Raw genomic sequence first — 18,915 nt, forward strand, 5'->3', positions numbered from 1 at the left:
GAGAGACCATCGCCCCCTCCAGAACCCTAAAGATGCAACAGTTAATCCATTAGTCAACCTTACACAAAAAAAAGTCTCACATATTTCCCTTCAAATGATCACGTGAGCAGCTTTACCACGCACGCGCACACACACACACACACGGACACACACACACGTGTTAACTTCCATCCAGTTTTAATGTCCAAGAAACATGTCAAGGAATGTGGTACAAGAGGGAGGCATCCCAGACCCAAAAGAGGAAAAATATTCACACAACAACGCACAAATGATCATTTGATGCTTGTGTAAGATGAAGATGATCCCTCTAGTGGGCAGAGCACCGAAGCGTGATGTCAAAATCGAAGCCACGACACCTGCTAAGTCTCACGCGCCACCGGAGGCTACGCGCCATTTCCTGTTTACCATCAGAAAGCTGGGTCATGTGATGCAGGCGGCCGTTCGGGCCGAGCGCTCGCTTTGTTGGTGCACAATGGGCGCTTTGTTGGCGCCATCCGCTTCGGAACCCTCCGGGATTTTGCCAGCTGCCGAGACCGGCGCATCCAAAATGGCGTTTGGGTCTCGCTTTCAGTGGCGTCAGGCTGCTGCAGATGTGACGTGGCCGTCGAGCTGGTCCACGTGGATCAAGAAGCGTCACTCACTTGGGCTGCCGGGACAGCTACACGGCAGTGGAGGGTGACTGACCCTGGAGGGTCACACACACACACACACACACACAGTATTAATGTTCGGCGTGACATTTCCCAGCCACTACCACAATTCTGCAATTTCTATTAGTTTCATTAATTATTCTTATTATTATTCATTTATTCATTCTATAAGGCACCTGAGAGCAGCTAGCGGAGCTCCTCCTGGTGCCCCTCCCTGATGCCGGGGAACCCCCTCCCTCCTTGTGGCTGCCGACGGACGACGAGTCAGAGCAGCTGCTGTGCACTAAGCGGGTGGGAGAGTTTGTAGAGGTTGGACGGAGCGCAAAAGATGCCAGAGGGCCTGGTGGCACGGTCGCGCGGCCCTCACCTCTCTCCAACTCGGTGGTTTGACTCCCGCTGGCGTCCAGCAGCAGCTTGCTGGACACGCCAACGCATAGCGACTCCTTCAGACACAACTCTGCAAGTGGAAATTTGGACATTAGAGGAGGAAACACTCCAGAAGTTGGGCACTCCAGTCACAAGACTTGAGTCGCCATGTTTACCATGTGGAACTTGCTCGGCTGAAACTTTGCAAAAACTCCAAGGAACTTGTGCGTCTCACCTGTGTTGTTGATGGCGTGCGTCCACAATAGGCGAGCCACGTCCCGAGTCCAGGCCTTGCGCTGCTCTTCGTCCCGAGCCTGGAGCATGACGGAGTCCCTGAGGCGAGGAGCCTGTCGTATCCAAACTTCAAACTTGACGCCGTCTTCGCCCAGGCTCTGCGTCAGGCCCATGTCGGCCGTCTGGGAGCGGCGCCGACCATGACGTCGCGAGAGTTAGTGGGCAGGCGGTGGCATCCCAAAACATTTGTAGCGTGACTACTTTTGCACCTTCATGCTGTGTTTGTAGCTGTAGGTCATGCGCCCCGGTCCAATGCCGCCGCCGCCGCCGCCACCTCCTCCGCTCTTCTGTTTGGTGAAGATGATGATGTGTTGGTAGAGGAAGACCCTCCTGACGCCCACGCGCTTCCGCCGGGTGCCGCCGCACACTGTCAGCTCGCCCTGACGCACCAGCTCGCCTCGTTCCTCCACAGGAATCTGACGCACATGATAACAGCTCATATACACTTTTTCTTCCCTAAAATGTTGAAGCCATCATTGAAGAGTTTGGACAGTAGTCAGGTAAGATGGAATTTCCATGTGCAGTACCGCATTGTGCCACAACATGCCAGGCAGCACTGAGCACTACTGGAAGACATGTAGTGTAATTAAGGGCAAGAAGAAAAGGAGGAGAACGTCTGATTCTTTGAAAATGTTGGTTTGAAACATGCAATATTCAAGTCAGCCCAGTTTAGCTGCAGCTCAGCCGCAAGCCCAGAGAGGACGAAAATAGAGGGCTGGTATTTATTTAAAAAAAAAAACCCCAAAAAAACCCTAATGGCTGATTAAACTTTTCATCTCCAAAGTCGAAGCAGAAAAAGTGGGACAGGGCCTCTCACCGGACACCCGATCATGAGGTCACTGGCCCTCAGGTCCTCGCCGTTCTGCTGGACTTGTCTCAGGAAGGAGAGGGTGGAGTCAGAGGTCGGGTTGATGGCACCCAGCTCCTCAAGGACTTCGCAGTACTGCTCCAACCTCTGCGGCGGCGCCTGCAGGCACTGAGGGAAGCACAGAGGCGACAAGGGGGAGGCGGCGGTTGCAGGGAGTTTGGACTGACCCAAAGGTGAAGGGGGAGGGGAGGAAGAGGACATAGAGTCAGTATCTTTGGGTGGATCGTGGACTTAAACAAGCATAGCAGCCATATTTTACAGATGATCGTTCAACGCTATTTAACGATGGTGACTCACTTTGAAGAAGTCTGCAGCTTGTGTGACCAACGACGAATCCGGTTCCGCTTTGGTCCTGATGTAGTGAGAATAATGCAGGAAGTGCTCCCGCTGTGAGAAGAAATCAGCACGACACGTTGAGTGAGAAGAAAAGCTGCCGCTGTGGACTTTTAACTCACAAATTTACTGAAGCAGTCCTGCTGGAGCAAGCTTTGCACCAGTGCGTCCTCCATGGCGGGCAGTAGATTTTGCGAATGGAATTCGCTCAGGGCGCCCCAGTCGGGGAAGAGGGCGTCCGCCTTGCCTCGAATAGATTCCGGCGCCTCCGAAAGTTCCAGCAGGGGGAGGTAGTTCTCCTGCACCCCCTTGAGAAGGGCCACGTACTGTCGCTCGCTGCTCAGCATCCTGCACCACAGCAGGTAGAGTTTGCTGCAGAGGAACACAAAGACGGCAGATGAAAGATCAATGAATGGACCAAAAGGCAAAAAAGCAGCAGATACCTTTGCGCCGTGGATCCGGCCCGTTCCGTGCCTATCTCCCTCTCGGTCCTGCCCAGCAGCACATGTTGCCGCGGAGAGCCCGTGTGGTCCACCACTTCTTTACTGCTGACCTCCACCCCCCTGATCAACACCCCTCCTCCCCCTTGGAGGGCAGCGGCCATGCCAGTGGCAACCACTGGGTCCACCAGGGCCCGGCGTCCCAGCCAGGACTTGGGGGAGGTACGGCACTCGGGAGTTTTGGGATTGCCGGCACCTCTGCGGGGGGCCAGGAGGGCCTGGAGGTCGAAGCTGGGGTGTCTCTTTCTGGGGGGCTTGGGAGGGAGGGGCGCCTCTGTGGGCTGAGAGGAGACAGACGTGGGTAAGAATGCCGAGGCTCAGCTGGAGAAGCAGGAAATGAAAATGGACCATGCTCACGCTCTTCTTCAAAAGGTTCTGCAGAAACTTCCCTCCACCCCCTCCGCTCTCCTTTTTGCACCCCTTCTCATCTCCTATCTTCAGCGTGGAGCAGGTCTGTGGTCTGAACAGCGAAGCCAGTGAGCCCCATGACTGGAGCCCCCCCTCGCCTCCTCTGGCCCCGGGTTCCCATTCGCCCTCTCCGTCCGCATCCCACAGGTTACCGGTGAGCGGCGTCTTGCCCTTCCCCTGGCTCTGGTTTTGGGCTCGCTCGGACTGGAGGAAGCGTGGCTTGACCTGTGCGACCGTCTGCTGGTAACGCTCCACCGTACGACTCCAGAGATCAAGCAGCTCTCCGCCGCCCAAGTCCACGGCCAAGGAGCGGGCATCCTGGAAGCGGGACGGCGGAATGGGGGGGAGGGAGGCGAGGGAGCAGACCGGCGAGGCGGAACACACCTCATCGCACCACTGAGAAGCCTGGAAGAACAGGGGACATGTTCAAGTCTGCAGGTGGGTGCGGGAACGGCGCTCCATCACGCTCACTTCGGTCAGGGTGGAGAGTAGCCGCTGCGTGTTATCCAAGGAGGTCCAGCGGTCGGACAGACAGTGGGACATATCTCGCAGACGCTCCCTGAACGTAGGTACTTGGAGCTGGATGTCGTTGAGGCCCGGCCAGTCCAACTCGCTCCAATTCTCCAAGTCGGTGAGCACAGACAGAGTCCGGCTGTGCAGCTCCTGAAACAAAACAAGATCTTGCCCGTTCTTCACATGACCATGAGAACTTTTCTCAAGAGTGTTAATGGAGCCATTTTCTCACGTTTGCCGTTTCCCGCAACTTTTTGAACTTCTGCTGCTGGAGCGACAATCTGCTCAGCGAGAGAGGCGGGTCTTTGTAGGCTTGCACCTGCGACTCCACTCGCCGCATATCCTCGTCACACTGCAAAGTTCAAATTGCTTTTTGAGTACTGGTCGCAGCAAACCGCTCTTCCCGATGCTCTCCGTTTGCAGGCTCACCTTTTCCAGCTGGTCCACCAGGCCGGACAGTCGGTCCAGCGCGTCCAGGTCGCGAGCCCTGCGGTTGGATACTCGCACCAGCCGATGAAGGGCATCGTCCACGCTGTCATAAAGTACGGAGGCGCTGGCGAGCGCGGCCCTGTAGGGGTACAGCCGTCACGGTTCCATCAGCGGGGGTGAGCAAGAGCTCGGCTGTTTTTCACAATTTGGAATAAAAGCGAGCGACTTGATTCTCAGCCTGCGAGGTTTCTGCTGAGTGGAATATGGAACGCACACAGGGCGACATCCAATCCCCACCCTCCAAAGTCAAAATGTTTTCTATCGGCATCATGTTGAAATCTTTGTGAATTTGCGCCATCTTGTGGAGACAATAAAAAGGGCATTTGACATTTTGGTTATTAGACTGTTTCGATAAGGGTGGCTATTTTGTTCTTTCCATTTGGTGGTGTGTCCACGACCCTCTTGAGGAGAAGCGGTTCCGAAAATGGATGGATCATGTTTTGTAGTCGTTATGTTTAATTATTTGTTGAACCCACGTCAAATATCAAGCTCACAGATCCAACAGCTTTGGGTCAAACTAAGATGTTAAATGAGCAACACACTGAACAGACACACACATTGAAAACGCAGATTACCTGCAATCCGGGGACGTCCGCGCCAACCCGCTATTGGTCAATCCCGCCAGCCAGGCCCCGCCCCCTCGCTGAAGCTCAGTCAAGCGGTTGTCGGCCAGTACGCTGGCCATGAGGCGTCGGTGCTTCTCCGAGCTCGCCGAAACCTCCTGAGGAAGTCGAGATCAGATTTGCTGATCCATACCCGGGACACGCTGGCACTCACCTTGATGTTGTCAACCGTTGGCTCGGCGTCCATCGACTGCAGCGCTTCTTCCAGCAGGAGGAGGGCGCTCTCACAGCGCTCAGTCAGACTCTCTAAGCTCTAAAGAAGAATCCCAAGTTAGTACGTGTCAGTCATCATCAAAACACTACGATCTTTGGGGAAGTTGAAATGGAAATGAACCCGACGCGGAATGTGTTTGAGTTACCGACCAGTCTGAAGGAGAGCCAGTCGGAGTGGCAGTGGCTGAAGTCACCGCCCATTTCTGTGGGCAGCTGTTGCCTGTCTACAAACTGCTCAAGGACTGCTGTTCCTCGCACCATGTGGACCTGGGATTGACGGGACGAGAAGGAAGGGGAGGGGATTGCATAAATCAGAGGTCCTCAAAACATGACAAGCTAAAAGCAGACACACACTCTTTCTCACCAAAAATCACTTCACGTGCAGCTCACCTCTGTTGCCTCCAGGTCACAAGACGGCTGCTGCTTGTCCAGCAAGAAAAGCACCGCTCCGAGACCACCAGGAACCAGCCGCTAGAACGCAACATGTAAAGTTTGCTTTTTGCTTTTCCAGCAAAGCGTCTCAGCGTGACTTCTCACCTGGAATAACTTGAGTGCCGAGAGGCAGAGCGAGGACGGCGGCGAGCGTCTGCTGTCTATCAACACCGTCAGACCTTTTTCTTTGGCTGCACACCTGAACGTGGCAGACGGCGGCGGAGAAGGGCCGTCAAGAACCGCTGCCATCCACTCGCACCAGAGCTTACCGTGTGATCCTGTGGTAGCAGGCCAGGATGCGCGCCATCTCCTCGTTGCTGCCAGAATCGTCAATGTCTGCTATGACAAGGGCGCGTCCCAATCTGTCCACCGTACCTGTGATCAGTTTTCATCACTCAAGCGACCAATCGAGAAACCGGTCATCTCTTTTTTGGTTTTGTTTAAATACCTATCAGCCGTAGCTGTCCAGACCGGAGGAGCTCTGCGTCTAATTCCCGTAGCATGCGAGTCTTTTTACACGATTCACCCGACTCTGCCTCCTCAAATGCGGCTGATATGCCGTTGCAGATGGGCAGAGACTCCGCCTCTGCCCACGTAAACGAAGGAACATTCACTCATTGGCTGGTGTCTTGCGGGAAAGAGGCGTCCCGGTTCATCTCACCTGCGCTGCCGGTTGCGCCGCTCTCCGACAGGCACTCGCCATCGGACGACGGTTCCGAAACACGCTCCTCCTCTGCGATTTGCCGCTGCTGCGTTGAGCCAGAGCAGAAAGCGGAGTCCAGATGAGGAGTAGCTTTCCCCTGCGGTTTGGAGCCAGTACGGAAAGCGCGAGCGCCGGATCGACCCCTCCCTTTGGCTCCCCTTCCCTTCCTTTTCCTCCTTAAAGTGAAGGACAGTGAAGGTGAACATGATGCCAACATGAGCTCCACAGTGTGAATGTTCACTTTAGACGGTATTCGTGGGACAGAATTTTTTTTTTCTCTCTTGGTGAGAGACAGGTCTGATATTTTGGTGGCCTCCGTAATTCACATCAAATATTTGAAGCAGCTCTTTTTATGAGGTTGCACGAAGCAGACAAAAGGGAATATTTGGAGCTGATCATGCCGGCCTTACCTTGGAGCTCTGAAGCCAGAAGCTTTGACTTCCTTGCCTCTCGTGCACTCTTGAGTCTTCTTTGTAGCATCGTTGGGAGTCACATGATTGATATCCACTGCACCACTGCTAGCCTCCATGCTATCGCTAGCCACAGCGTCAAAAGTTGTGTCCGGTACGTTCCCTGTTGGCGTCGCAGCATCACTGTCTCCACTGGCTGGTTTGTCCGTGTCCTCGAAAACCGAATCTGAGTGAGACCCCGGGTCGGAGCAACCCTCCACCACATGACCCCCTGTGTCAGGGAACTCTCTGGGGAATAGAGTGCTCTCAGAGTCTTCTCTCCTTGCCTGCGTCACCTTGTTGATCTCACCCCCAACACCAGGGCACCTCATTCCTCGTCCATCTGCATCTCCTTTGCTGAGATGGCCGCCTTTATCGTCAAGGTCCCCGTGGGCTGGACACGGGAAAGATTGTGTTGCCGTGCTTGTTCGAGTGACTCCTACAAGTGCGTTCTCTTTGGGGGCAGTCAAATTTGAGGTAGCTCCGCAGACGCTTCCAAAGCTACCGGAGCTGTCCATCTGGCCGCATCCCAGCAGCTTTCCTCTCCGTAGTTTGATGGCATTAGTCCTCTTACAAAGCGGCAAAGTCTTTGTTTTGCATATCCTGTGCATCTCCAAGTACCTGTGCTTCATGTCAACACCTCCATCCGGTCCTCCTCTTGGCTCCAACAGCTCCACGTAGTCTCCATCCAGCTCGGGATGTCTCGCAGTCCGCCCAAGGCCATCTTCGCTGCGCCGCCGCCGGGGAAGAGCAGGGTCCGAGGCCAAGCCGTCCGGCAGCGAGGCATTGTCTTCCTCCCCCTCCTCCTCAGCCCAGCCCCAGGAGTCTCTGCACCAGTCCTCGGACAGAGGCTTGGACACGTAGCCTTCAGGCTTGGGATGCTGGCTGGCTTCCTCAGACGGGTCGTGGATGAATTCGGGGTAGACCACCTCCTTCCACGGGAGGCGCAGCACGCCGTCACAAGTGCTCACCAAGCAGGTGTCGAGACCACCACCTGCTACGTTGACGGGAGAATAAAAGTTACTAGGGACTGCTGGATGGATTCAAGGCCTGAATGGAAGCGTTACCTTCCCTCCTGTGGCCCCGTTCTTTGTTGATGCTGTGCAACCACTCGCTGGTGAACACAAGGGGATGCTGAGACTCAGGCACGAGGATTTCCTGAACTGTGCGTCCCCCGGGGGCCAGACACTTGAGGGCCAACCGGGGACAGCGAGTAGAGAAGGGTACCACCTGCAGGTAAAAGTCATTGCCGCGCAGCAGTCTCCAGTCCAGGGTGGAGAGCTGGACCACCACTTTGTTGCCCAGACAGAGCGGCCAGCCGGAGTGGAGGAACAGACAGCCCAGGTACTGAGACTAAGGGGAGGACATAAAGTCTCAAAATGCAGGCATCTGATGGGAATAGCAGCTTTCAATCAAATTTGGAGAACATTGAGCAGGAACTTTGGATTAACCAGATGTCAGCACAGCTCTCTGGAACTTGCTTCTCTCATAGCCCGCTGCACCCTCATTCAATTCACATCCACATTCCGCCTGTGTTTATTTTCACTCCCTTAAGGCCTTTCTTCCACGGCGACTCCCTCTCGCGGCCCCGGTTTGGACTCCGGCCCGTCATGACTTTGGCACTCTGAAAGTCGGTTGCGGTTGTGTCGCTCCACTGTGTCCGACCCCTACCGTCCTCAAAGCGACCACTACATGTAACGTTCAGGAGCTTTTTTTTTTTTTTTTGATGCAGGTGAAGGAAGCCAACGGTAGTATCTCTAAAGATCTCCCTGACTTTCCAGTTAAAGGTCGGGGTCTCTCCATTTTCTCTTTTTGCTTCTTTCACATCTGGAAGGAATTATTGACATGACTCACCATCTCACTGCAGCTCAGCGACAAGGGAAAAACAAGCCACTTGCGAATGCACGTGTTTGCGGTGCGCACACGTGCGCGCTCGCAAACTCAACTCACTGAGCTCATCTGACAAAAAGACAAAAAACTCACACAGGCGTGCTGCTGGAGCTTGTGAAGGAGGTGCTTGGCGGGGACAAAGTAGTCCAGGAGGTAGCGAAGGCTGTCTTGCTGGTAGGTGGACTCCAACACGGTGAAGACCTTCGTGGAGGATATTGGCGACCGCTCAAGTTTGTTGGATGGCAGTAGCCGAGGCATGCGTGTGATGCATACCTGCGAGAGGAGGGGTGGGGCGGTGCTTTCGAAGGGTGGGTACAGAGATGAGAGCGCCCCCTGCACGCAGTCCTCCATGGCCTCAGAAGCCTGATTAGGACAAAAGAACGAGAATCAACTTTCGTTTCAGCTTTAAGTCGACGCACACAGGCGGCACAGTCACTCCTGTTTCCTGTTGAACATTCTGGAGAGTGTCAAACATTTCCTTGCGGGGGCTGGCACTCAATGTGGAACCCTGACTCTCCCTCTCACACACAAGGGGTGTTTATTTCCGACGTGGCCTGTTGACATGGCAACACATGCAACTTCTGCTCTCACTCTCTCAACTTTGTTTGTACAACATGCCCCCCCCCCCTCTGCCTCTCATAATTATGTTTTCAGTCCCTCCGTTTTCCTTGTCTTACCTCCAACCGACCACACGTGTCATCTGACAACAATTACCTGGGTTTCGTCTCCTGCGGTCGCCGTCATAAAACTAAAAAAAAAATTTAAAAGAGGACAGAAAAAAGCTTGCACCTGCATGGACAAGTGAGGAGCATATTATTGATGGATTGCAATGCTTCATTTCAACATGCCGAGTGTCAAATTCCACTTAGGCGGGGTCCAAGTGGAAAAGTGTAGAGTGGGTGTGAAGGGTCCCAAAGTTGCTCTACGAAAGAACGATTTGACTTTCCAAATTCTGAGTTTGGTGGTAAAAGAGAAAACAAGTGTGTTTTTTTTTCACTCAAGTCGGACACTTAAGTTCCACTACATTTTTTTGCAAAGAAACAGTGGGATTCATCGATGCCTGACCAAAAGACAGAAAAAGATAGACGACTCCAGACAGAATGTGTTTTGTGAGAAACAGAGAAGGGGCGAGGGGGTGGGGGTCAGAACGGTGGGAAAGCTGAGCGTCCATGATGGGAAGCAGATGTGAGGAGCGTCCACAGACTTGAGGGTTTTGGCCAGAGAACTGCCAAAGAATCCCCGACGCAAAAGGGAAAAGCAGACAAATTCTGTGGACAACTTCCAGCTGCCCGCGTGCATCATGGGAAATGAGGTGCCTGCCTCATGTCCGCCGGGGACAAGCAACTCGATTGTCTGCAACCAGCACACGTCAGAGTTGCGGAATGGACTCGGGTTGATGTGGTCCACATGCATTTGTTGATCAGTTGGGACTCACATAAGCTGTCAACAAAGGCAGGAAGTGGCGTTAGCAGGGGATGTCTGTGATTGGCCCCTTGACTTCCATTCGCGCCTCAGAAAACAAGACACAGAAGAGGAGCATGTGTGTTTTCCCCAAACCTGGCTTCAGCTTTGTCCCTTTCACTCTCTCTGTGTCGATTTCTTTCTCTAGTGTGGAAAATGCTGCATCGGGTCTCAAAGCTCCAAGTCCTCCCCCCCACGCTCTTTCCCAAACACACTTCTTGTTTCAGCTTTCCACCGAGAGACAATCCAACTACATGCAGAGTCCTAAAAGTCATTTCTGGTGAGAGTCCATCTAAAAGTTCAATTGGGCTGAGCAAAACAAATGAGAAAAAAGGCTTTCATCGGATCTTACCATGGCTGAGACCGCAATCAAAGTCAGTCCACGGCTCCTTTCCTAGACTGGCTTCCTCTCGGCATCTCCGCTGCGCTCTTCAACTCTTAAGAGGCCGTGTCCTCCTCATCTCCTCATCTCCTCGTCCTGCGTACTCGCCGCTGCAATTGCCAGCCTGGAAATGTACAAGCTGCATAGTCCTCACTCCCACAAACGTCCCACCACCACTCCTCCCCCTCCCCCCAGTAAGCCAACAAGAGCGCCACAGTCTCGCCGTACGTACACTCAAACTTTCCATTCTTAGCCCTAGAGGGAGCTATACTAATGGATAATGAAAAAGAACTTTCAATAGTATTAGTAATGGCGGGAGAGGGGAGTGTGTGCAATATGGACAACTCAGAGTGTGAGTTGGAGCAGCAAGCAATAGATTAAAATTCGTGAACAGCTAAAAAAAAAAAAAAAAAAAAACATTTGGGGATATTTTGATGTCTCACATTGCTCCTGCTCTTCCAACATACACTTACAGTACACTGGGTAGTTCTCCAAATGTATGGTCCACTCGAATGGTCAGACGATGACTTCAAAATACCTTCAACCAGAATCCAACCTCTCATTGGAAGCTATAGAAAGTGTTTAGAGGCTGTTATTTCTGCAAAAGGAGGATCTACAAAATATTGATGTCATTTTTCCTGTTGGGGCGCCCAAATTTATGCACCTGTCTACTTTTGTTTAAGTAATGATTGCACACTTTCTGTAAATCCTATCAACTTCATTTCACTTCTCAAATATCACTGTGTTTGTCTGCTATAGGATTTATTTAACTGAAATTGCTGCTCCGAACAACGATGATTTATAAAGGAAAATCTTGAAAATGTTTAGGGGTGCTTTTGCATACCGCTGTATCCGAAAAATATGTGCTAAGACTGAGAACAATTTAGTCAAGAATTGCAAATTAGAATTAAGCTCTTTTTTTTTTGTTACCTCCTCAGTAGCCCACATTTTTCAGGGGTATGGCCAAAACGGGGCCCGGTGACTGAAGCAGCTTCTCCCATAGCTGGCAAGCAGACTGGCTGTAACCAAGACAACAAGGACATGTCAGAAAAATCACCGTTTTATTGAAAGAAAATTAAAAAGACAAGCAATGTAAAGCTTGGCAGCTGTAGCCAGGTTTGGTCACTCCTCCAGCTCAATAAGTTTCTTTAGCTCTGACTTGATGTCATCCTCCTCTTCCTCTTCCTCCACCTGGATGCCGTCCATTGTCTTCTGCAACTCTTCCTTGATGCGGTTCAGCTCCAGGAGCCCATCCTGGAGGTCCTTGCAAACCTCTCGGATTTTGGCGGCAAACTCCGTCTTGGCGCCCTTCCGCAGCTCCATTGAGTCCTTTGCCAAGAAGAAGATGTCGAGCGCAAGGAAGAGTCCTGACATGACCCCGGTGGTGACACTTATGACTTGAGCGGCTTTGGCAGCACCGCCCGCCACGCTGAGAATCTGCACGGTGTTGATCAGGCTTTCAGTGTTGATGACCAAAGCCTTGCCGGCCCGGCCGCCCTCCTTCATGACGTGCTTGACGTTCTGGTTCAGATGCTTCTGGGAGATGCTCTGGGCGTATTGCTCAAAGTTCCACTCCTCCAGAGTTTCCATCCCTTCCTGGAGAGGGAGAAAAGCACACGATAGCTGACACTTATTACAAAGAGAATTACGAAGTTGTTTAACACAAATGAACTATTTGGAATCCCTTTGATGAATTAAAACGTTTTTAAACACTCCAACAAGTAAACACCAAATATTTAAGATTCTTTACATAGTACAGTAAAAGTTTAAGTATTGGAAGACTACGGATGTTTACGGAAGCCTTCCGGCAGTATAACCCCTCAATTAATTCTTGACATTTCCCCAAGCAAATACTGGGAAAACTTGTACAAGATATATTTTGGAAGCCCTGTTTAGTCATTATAAAATGTAACAAGTAAAACAGCAAAGCTGTGGATGCGTTACAAACCACAAATTGTGCATTTTAATAATGCATTGGACTTTTTTTTTCCCACCCGAGTTAGTTCTACGGTGTAAACTGTCTTTGAATGCATCCCTTGTCTCATGCGAACGTGGCAATCATTGCAGCCCCCAGAAGACATGCGCACCGTAGTTCAGGTGTTCAATCCTAACTGTTTCCTCTGTTATTCACTGGGGGGGAATTCATTACTTGGCCTTTGGCGCGCCCTTGTGGACATTTAGAAGAACACATACTATACAAAAAAAAACCATCAACAAAGCGTGTATCGTACTAGAAGACGATAAAGAAAGAACCTTGGCTAACCTCCAAGAACTGCAGACACTCCTTGATGTCGTTCATCTCCTCCTGGTAGTCCTGGATCATCTTCTCCACCTTCTTGCGGTCCGTCTTGGAATGCACCGTGTCGGTGATGTTGGCAGAGGCGGAGGTGATGCCGCCCGCCGTGGCTACGCCGATGCCCACGGCCGTGACGATGAGTGACGTCCCGGCCGTGAAGGGGGCCAAGATGAGTCCGGTGATGGTGGTGACAGAGCCGGCCACGCCGGCCACGCCGCCGCCCACGCTGGCCGAAACCGTCTTCTTGTGGAAGTTGTCGGCGGCGTCGGCCAGCGCCAGCAGCGCCAAGACGCGCTGCTGCAGCGAGGCACCACGCCGGTTGAACAAGCGGACAAACAGGCGCGCTGCCATGTACACACGGTCCGCCGCTTCTTCCACCACCCTGAGGCCCAAATAGGCGTTGTCAGTGCTCGACACGAAAGTTTGAGTCTAGCTAGGACAGAAGCAGAATGTTTTAGAACTCCATAAAGTCAACTTACTCTTCAGACTGGTGGTCTTGGGTGGTCTCGTTCCACTCGGCCCAGCCTGAGCCAAATGACGACAATGAACGGGTTGCGCCCGCGAGCTCATCTGCTTTCCCGTCAAACGCGCTTACGTACCGTCAACTGTTCTCCACCATGCCAAGAGTCCGCCTTCATCCTTGGGGTGTGTGGGGGGGGGGGGGGTCATTTTTGTTCTGATTTCTCACTCGTACAGCATTCAAAGAAAATCTGAAATACCTCCAGCGGGTCGTCAGCGCCGGCTTCGTCCAACGAGGGCAAGTCGGCCATCTCCAGCGTTTGCACCTCCACCTCCTAAGTTCAGACGCAGTGCCATGACATGACGGGAACTTCCACTCGAAATTGATAAATCGCTACCTGAGTGCGAGCATCAGAATCCTGCGGCGGCCCACACAAAGCAAATCAGAAGCCATACTTGGAAACAATATCATAAAAACGAGCCGCGCGGTTCACTCATACCTTGGCTCCGGAGCCAAAGAACGAAGCGGGCAGAATTCTTTTGATTCTGAAGGTCTACCAGACGAAGGGAGCAAACAAAGGGTTACAAGCAGTGCCAGGGTGATGTTTTGGCGGACGCCAATCAAACCTTCTTTCTTTTCTTTGGCTGCTCGGTCGCACGGCGGCTCGGCTCAGCGTTGCTTGGATGCTCCTCGTGACCAACAGACTGCAGCAAAAAACAAATGTTTGCCCACAGTGACGCGACAAAGAGGGGCGGCGGCGTCTTACAGGGGCGCCCGACCTCTCGGAGTCAGGTAACGATGCCACGTCCTGGGGGAACAGAAAATAAACATTTTTCCCTATTCATGATGACGGGGTCACAACAATTTTTAAACACGCCACACACCTCAACTCCAAATCTTTTCAACATGCTGACGGCCGAATACATTTTTGGTCATTTACCTGCTGCACAGAGTCCGTCTCCTCGTGTGCTGTCTGCGTTGCCCATACAAAAAAACACACACAAATATCACACACGTTCGCCCCACCCTTGCGATTAAATATAAAATCATTTTTCAGAAAGACGATCAAATAAATAAATAAAACAATAAATAAATCCCACCTCTGTCGTCTTATCATGCAGGTTGCTGAGATCCGTTGGACTTCCTTGGCTGGAGGCTGCGTCGGGCTGGAGGAGGAAGTGCGCCAGATGTTCCGGAGACAAAAGACCAGGAAGGCACCGGGCCCAGACGGCGTGTCACCTTCCTGCTTGAAAGTCTGCGCTGAGCAGCTGGCGCCCACCTTTGCACGGATCTTCAACCGTTCTCTGGAGCTGTGTGAGGTGCCCTCGTGCTTCAAGAGCTCCACCATCGTTCCAGTAGCCAAGAAGCCCGCCATCACAGGTCTGAATGACTATAGACCCGTCGCACTGACATCTGTGGTCATGAAATCGTTCGAGAGGCTAGTGCTGAACCACCTGAAGGAGGTCACGGGCCCCCTGCTTGATCCCCTCCAGTTTGCCTACCGGGCAAACAGGTCAGTGGATGATGCGGTCAACATGGGACTGCACTACATCCTGCACCACCTGGACACCCCAGGAACGTACGCCAGGATCCTGTTCGTGGACTTCAGCTCGGCGTTCAACACCATCGCCCCTGACATCCTCCAACAGAAGCTCATCCAGCTTGCGGTGCCTGCCTCCACCTGTCAGTGGATCACCAGCTTCCTGACCAACAGGAGACAGCGTGTGAGGCTGGGGGGCACCACATCTGACACCCGGACCACCAACACTGGAGCCCCTCAGGGGTGCGTCCTCTCCCCACTGCTCTTCTCCCTCTACACCAATGATTTCTCCTCAGGTGACTCTCGTGTGAAGCTCCTGAAGTATGCAGACGACACCACTCTCATCGGACTGATCCAGGACGGTGATGAGACTGCGTACAGACAGGAGGTGGAGCGGCTGGTCCACTGGTGCAGTCAAAACCATCTGGAGCTGAACCCGCTCAAGACCGTGGAGATGACAGTGGATTTCAGGCGAGACCCTTCACCACTTTTACCCCTCACTATCCGCAGTAATACTATTCTTTCCACAGACACCTTCAAGTTCCTGGGAACCACAATCTCTCGGGACCTGAAATGGACCGGCCACATAGACTCTGTCCGGAAGAAGGCCCAGCAGAGGCTGTACTTCCTGAGACAGCTCAAGAAGTTCAACCTGCCGCGAGAGCTTCTGAAGACCTTCTACACTGCCATCATCCAGTCTGTCCTCTGCACCTCCATCACTGTCTGGTTTGGATCGGCCTCCAAACAAGACAAGCACAGACTACAACGGACAATCAGAACTGCAGAAAAGATCATTGGAATCAACCTCCCATCTATCCAAGACTTGTACCTGTCCAGGACCAGGAATCGGGCAAGGAACATCTCTACAGACCCTTCTCACCCGGGTTGCAGTCTGTTTGAACTACTCCCCTCCGGACGGCGTTATAGAGCTCGGTACGCCAAAACCAGCAGACACAGAGACAGCTTCTTCCCCCAGGCTGTTGCTCTGATGAACTCACACCACTCATAGAGTCTCAGAGACATTACTGTGCAATAACATCCTGCTCCTCACACCTTCTTGAATTTGTCTACACTGTTTTTGCATTATTCACATGTCCTGAATGTTGTTAGTCACCTAAATGTTGAACAGAGGGTGTGTTTCTACCGAAGTCAAATTCCTTGTTTGGCACGCTCAAACATGGCGAATAAAAAACTCTTGAATCTTGAATCTTGAATCTTGAATATAAAAAAAGAAAAAAAAAAAATCAAGAATCTGTCATTCAAACAGCGGCAGAGCAAAAGCAAACGAGAGGCTCCTCCAATAATATTCATTAACCTTTGACTGCCATGATTTGAACGGGTTGACCTTCTGAATGACACTCGCAAGCATTCCGGGATTCTAAAGAATCACAAAAAACACAAACGTAACAAAAATTGAAAGAAGGCCACCAACCATATAGTTCATTTAAATAATCAATCTTTGTGTTTGGATTAGGAAAAAAAAGAACATTTGGAAGATTTAGAGCATTTGAATTGTGGTTCTTAACTTGGCCCCCCTTCACTTTTGGTGCAACCCACTGTTTTGTCTACCTGTTTTCCATCTAGTCCATCCGTCTGTGGGGTTTCTGTAGACTCCTCCTGAGAATCCTTGTCAGCCGCCTAAAGTGGAGACCACGTTGAGTACTTTTCGGCACCACTGGAGCTCATTTTGACATGTGTGCTTGGGGGAGGTCACACCTGTGTTGAAGACTTGAACGGATTGACTTTCTGAATCATCCCTTTAAGCATTCCCGGATTCTGAGGGATGAGAGGTCGCTTTTTCAAGATTACCATTTCTTGTCCGAACACTGTCGTTATTAATATTAAAATCTGATTAAAAGGGAGGAAGAGCTCAGGAAGAGCTCATGTAGTTAACTCATCAAAGGGGAATCTAATTTGTTCTGGACGATTTTGAAGCAAATTGAGGTATTCATTCGATGTTTTAAAAAAAAAAAAAAAACAGCAACAACTTGTCTACTTGTCATTCTACTGACCTGTGTTGAGTCAGTTCCCATTTCGGTTGAGTCAGCAGTGACTGTGGAAGGAGTCTGTGAGAGAGGAGGCGCCTGGGAGGGAAGGGGGGGACATTTTGCGCCAGAACTGCCAGCACCTGAAAAGCACATTTTTTCTTACCTGTGATGAAGCCTTGAAGGGGTTGACTTTCTGCATCACGTCCATCACCCGAGTCCTCTGCAAACACACGTGCCATTCATGTGTGGTGTTTGTTTGGATTATTCTGCTTCATGTGCGCGCACACACCTTGGACTTTGGGAGACTTGCAGGTTTCTGGTTACTTCCCTAGAAGTAAGTCAATCCAGTCAAAAGATGGCACAGTGCCAACCTGTCAATGTTTGCATGTCAACACTTACCTGTTGAGCCCCGCCTGTCATCGGCATGGCCTGCTCCTGCGAGTCAAGGTTTGCACCGGAGCCTCCCGGGACGCGACCCAAATCACTTTCGTCCGTCCCGGCCTGTTTGCTGGGCCGCGGCGGTAGCGTCGGCGTCGCCGCTGAGCCTTTTTCTTTCCGAAACATATTCATGCTGAAACAGGATCGTCATAGACAAGACTGACAATAGATTCAATGAATAGACACACTAAGTTTTAATTACTGGTTTCTTTTCAGGGCCAGCCCAGAACAAGTCTCTTAAGTGCTTGAGCAAATGAAAACCACACAATATTTCAAGGACATTTCTGTCCAATATTTGAGAGGCCTTAAGTGACTGTCCCTTAAAGTGAACGCAGGAATGTCACTGAAATGTTAGTGCCTTCACATAATGTCAGATTTGAAACTCTTAATTGTTGAACACGTTTAGAAGCAACAAACATGAGCAACTTACCAGATGCTCGTACTTGAAAGGCTACAATTTAGTCCGACTGATAGAAAATAACGAATCAATTTGTTCTTTACTCATCTTTAACCCAACATTTTTGCTGGGCTGGGTCGTAGACAGTGAAGTGCGTATGTGTGCGGGGGGGCTGTTTAAAAATAGCCAGACGTGTGTGGAAGGTGAGCCAAAGTGCTAAAACGGAAGTGAAGGCAAAACCCAAGGATAAGAAAGATAAGCAACAGTATTAGTCAAGCTAAATAAAAGATAAGCGCTTACCTTCCGCCGAGTGCTAAATGTTACCCGGAACGCGCTGAGACGCTTCCTCTTCTTGTGGGCGGAGGAGAAGCAAGAGAGACGAAAAACTAGTAAGTCAGGTCACAAAGTGTCGCGTTTCAAGCAAAGTGGGAACAAAAAACAAGGAAGGAACACTCACCTGCCGGCAAAATAGGGATAAAAGTGTCACTTGTGCTCAAAAGAGCGAGGTACGTGCGCACCTGCGACACCTGTCCCGAATGCGATGGGACGAGTCCAATCCCGAACTTTCCGTCCGGCTCCAGTCAAGTCAAACAAGATGGCGTGAATCCAGCAAAATCATGTGAAAGCAATGCGCTGGGAAAACTGTGACGTGTTTTGACTCTCCGAAAAGCTCACCCTACTAAAAGTAAAGTTAGATAAACTTGAGATACGAGTTTAATTCGCTCCCAGATCACGCCCTTCACACAAAAACCACTGATGGATGACACAGAACACTGAAATGAATACGCTTGACAATACGGACGCTAAAAAAGTTTTTGAATGAGAAAACACGACAATATATATATATATATATATATATATATATATATATATATATATATATATATATATATATATATATATATATATATATATAAACTTACAGTAACGTCAGCATCACCTAAACATGAATAGAATGAAAATGCCTTCTAACGATGCTTGTGAATATTCTCATTCATTCAGATCTTCATCTTCAGAGTTGTTTGGCCTCTGAGCCAAGAAGGCTTCATCAGTTGGAACAATTAAGTATATATAATATAGGCATACAGCGCTCGTATCTCAAGTTTGCAACTTACAGCGGTGTCACAGAGCTACAAAACACAAGTGGGGTCAATCTTGAACATCGCAATGTAGTTGGTGTGATGTAAATGTCCACTGGCAAGTTGCAACCCCCTATCGCAAA

General features: G+C 50.9%; 2 protein-coding genes across 7 annotated transcripts; both read right to left on the reverse strand.

Annotated features, from left to right (window-relative positions):
* Positions 1-160: 160 nt before the first annotated feature.
* On the reverse strand, positions 161-11,645 carry arhgef40 (Rho guanine nucleotide exchange factor (GEF) 40). Of its 3 annotated transcripts, XM_061274844.1 has the most exons (27): positions 11,505-11,645; positions 10,545-10,698; positions 9,005-9,094; positions 8,825-8,932; positions 7,909-8,194; positions 6,803-7,838; positions 6,351-6,568; positions 6,138-6,275; positions 5,959-6,064; positions 5,795-5,888; positions 5,648-5,728; positions 5,408-5,524; positions 5,199-5,297; positions 4,997-5,142; positions 4,362-4,500; positions 4,165-4,284; positions 3,891-4,082; positions 3,369-3,824; positions 2,955-3,292; positions 2,634-2,883; positions 2,476-2,565; positions 2,128-2,340; positions 1,520-1,726; positions 1,252-1,432; positions 1,018-1,107; positions 827-933; positions 161-685 (listed from the first exon to the last, which is right to left on the reverse strand). In XM_061274844.1, exons 2-27 carry the CDS (start codon positions 10,545-10,547, stop codon positions 659-661), a joined length of 4,932 nt encoding a protein of 1,643 aa, XP_061130828.1. In that variant the 5' UTR covers positions 10,548-10,698; positions 11,505-11,645; the 3' UTR covers positions 161-658. The 3 variants fall into 3 exon arrangements, with proteins under 3 accessions (XP_061130828.1, XP_061130835.1, XP_061130822.1); XM_061274851.1 differs by lacking the exon at positions 11,505-11,645 and having other exon boundaries at positions 6,803-7,835; positions 10,545-10,775; XM_061274838.1 differs by lacking the exon at positions 11,505-11,645 and having other exon boundaries at positions 10,545-10,775.
* On the reverse strand, positions 11,619-18,423 carry apold1b (apolipoprotein L domain containing 1b). Of its 4 annotated transcripts, none has more exons than XM_061274879.1 (20): positions 18,151-18,421; positions 17,994-18,041; positions 17,258-17,429; positions 17,148-17,186; positions 17,022-17,078; positions 16,883-16,954; positions 16,587-16,646; positions 16,440-16,508; positions 16,186-16,248; positions 14,431-14,496; positions 14,271-14,303; positions 14,097-14,138; positions 13,957-14,034; positions 13,830-13,883; positions 13,728-13,748; positions 13,590-13,664; positions 13,470-13,509; positions 13,350-13,395; positions 12,838-13,252; positions 11,619-12,170 (listed from the first exon to the last, which is right to left on the reverse strand). In XM_061274879.1, the coding sequence occupies exons 3-20, from the start codon at positions 17,426-17,428 to the stop codon at positions 11,697-11,699; spliced, it is 1,875 nt and encodes a 624-aa protein (XP_061130863.1). In that variant the 5' UTR covers position 17,429; positions 17,994-18,041; positions 18,151-18,421; the 3' UTR covers positions 11,619-11,696. The 4 variants fall into 4 exon arrangements, with proteins under 4 accessions (XP_061130863.1, XP_061130845.1, XP_061130871.1 ...); XM_061274861.1 differs by having other exon boundaries at positions 17,994-18,044; XM_061274887.1 differs by lacking the exon at positions 16,587-16,646 and having other exon boundaries at positions 17,994-18,044; positions 18,151-18,423.
* Between the last annotated feature and the right edge of the window lie 492 nt (positions 18,424-18,915).

This window comes from Syngnathus typhle, linkage group LG1 (assembly GCF_033458585.1).
Source record: "Syngnathus typhle isolate RoL2023-S1 ecotype Sweden linkage group LG1, RoL_Styp_1.0, whole genome shotgun sequence".
Lineage (NCBI taxonomy): Eukaryota > Metazoa > Chordata > Actinopteri > Syngnathiformes > Syngnathidae > Syngnathus > Syngnathus typhle.

What these genes read in the sequence shown, in the direction of transcription:
- arhgef40 (XM_061274844.1), bottom strand. An exon ending in ACGGGGCCACAGGAGGGAAG is followed by an intron (nt 7,839 to 7,908) that starts GTAACGCTTCCA and finishes CCGTCAACGTAG; the next exon opens with CAGGTGGTGGTCTCGACACC. An exon ending in GCACGCCATCAACAACACAG is followed by an intron (nt 1,108 to 1,251) that starts GTGAGACGCACA and finishes TTCCACTTGCAG; the next exon opens with AGTTGTGTCTGAAGGAGTCG.
- apold1b (XM_061274879.1), bottom strand. Translation starts at nt 17,428, where the DNA reads ATGAATATGTTTCGGAAAGAAAAAGGCTCAGCGGCGACGCCGACGCTA. An exon ending in TGCATGATAAGACGACAGAG is followed by an intron (nt 14,304 to 14,430) that starts GTGGGATTTATT and finishes TGGGCAACGCAG; the next exon opens with ACAGCACACGAGGAGACGGA. An exon ending in AGACGGACTCTGTGCAGCAG is followed by an intron (nt 14,139 to 14,270) that starts GTAAATGACCAA and finishes CTGTTCCCCCAG; the next exon opens with GACGTGGCATCGTTACCTGA.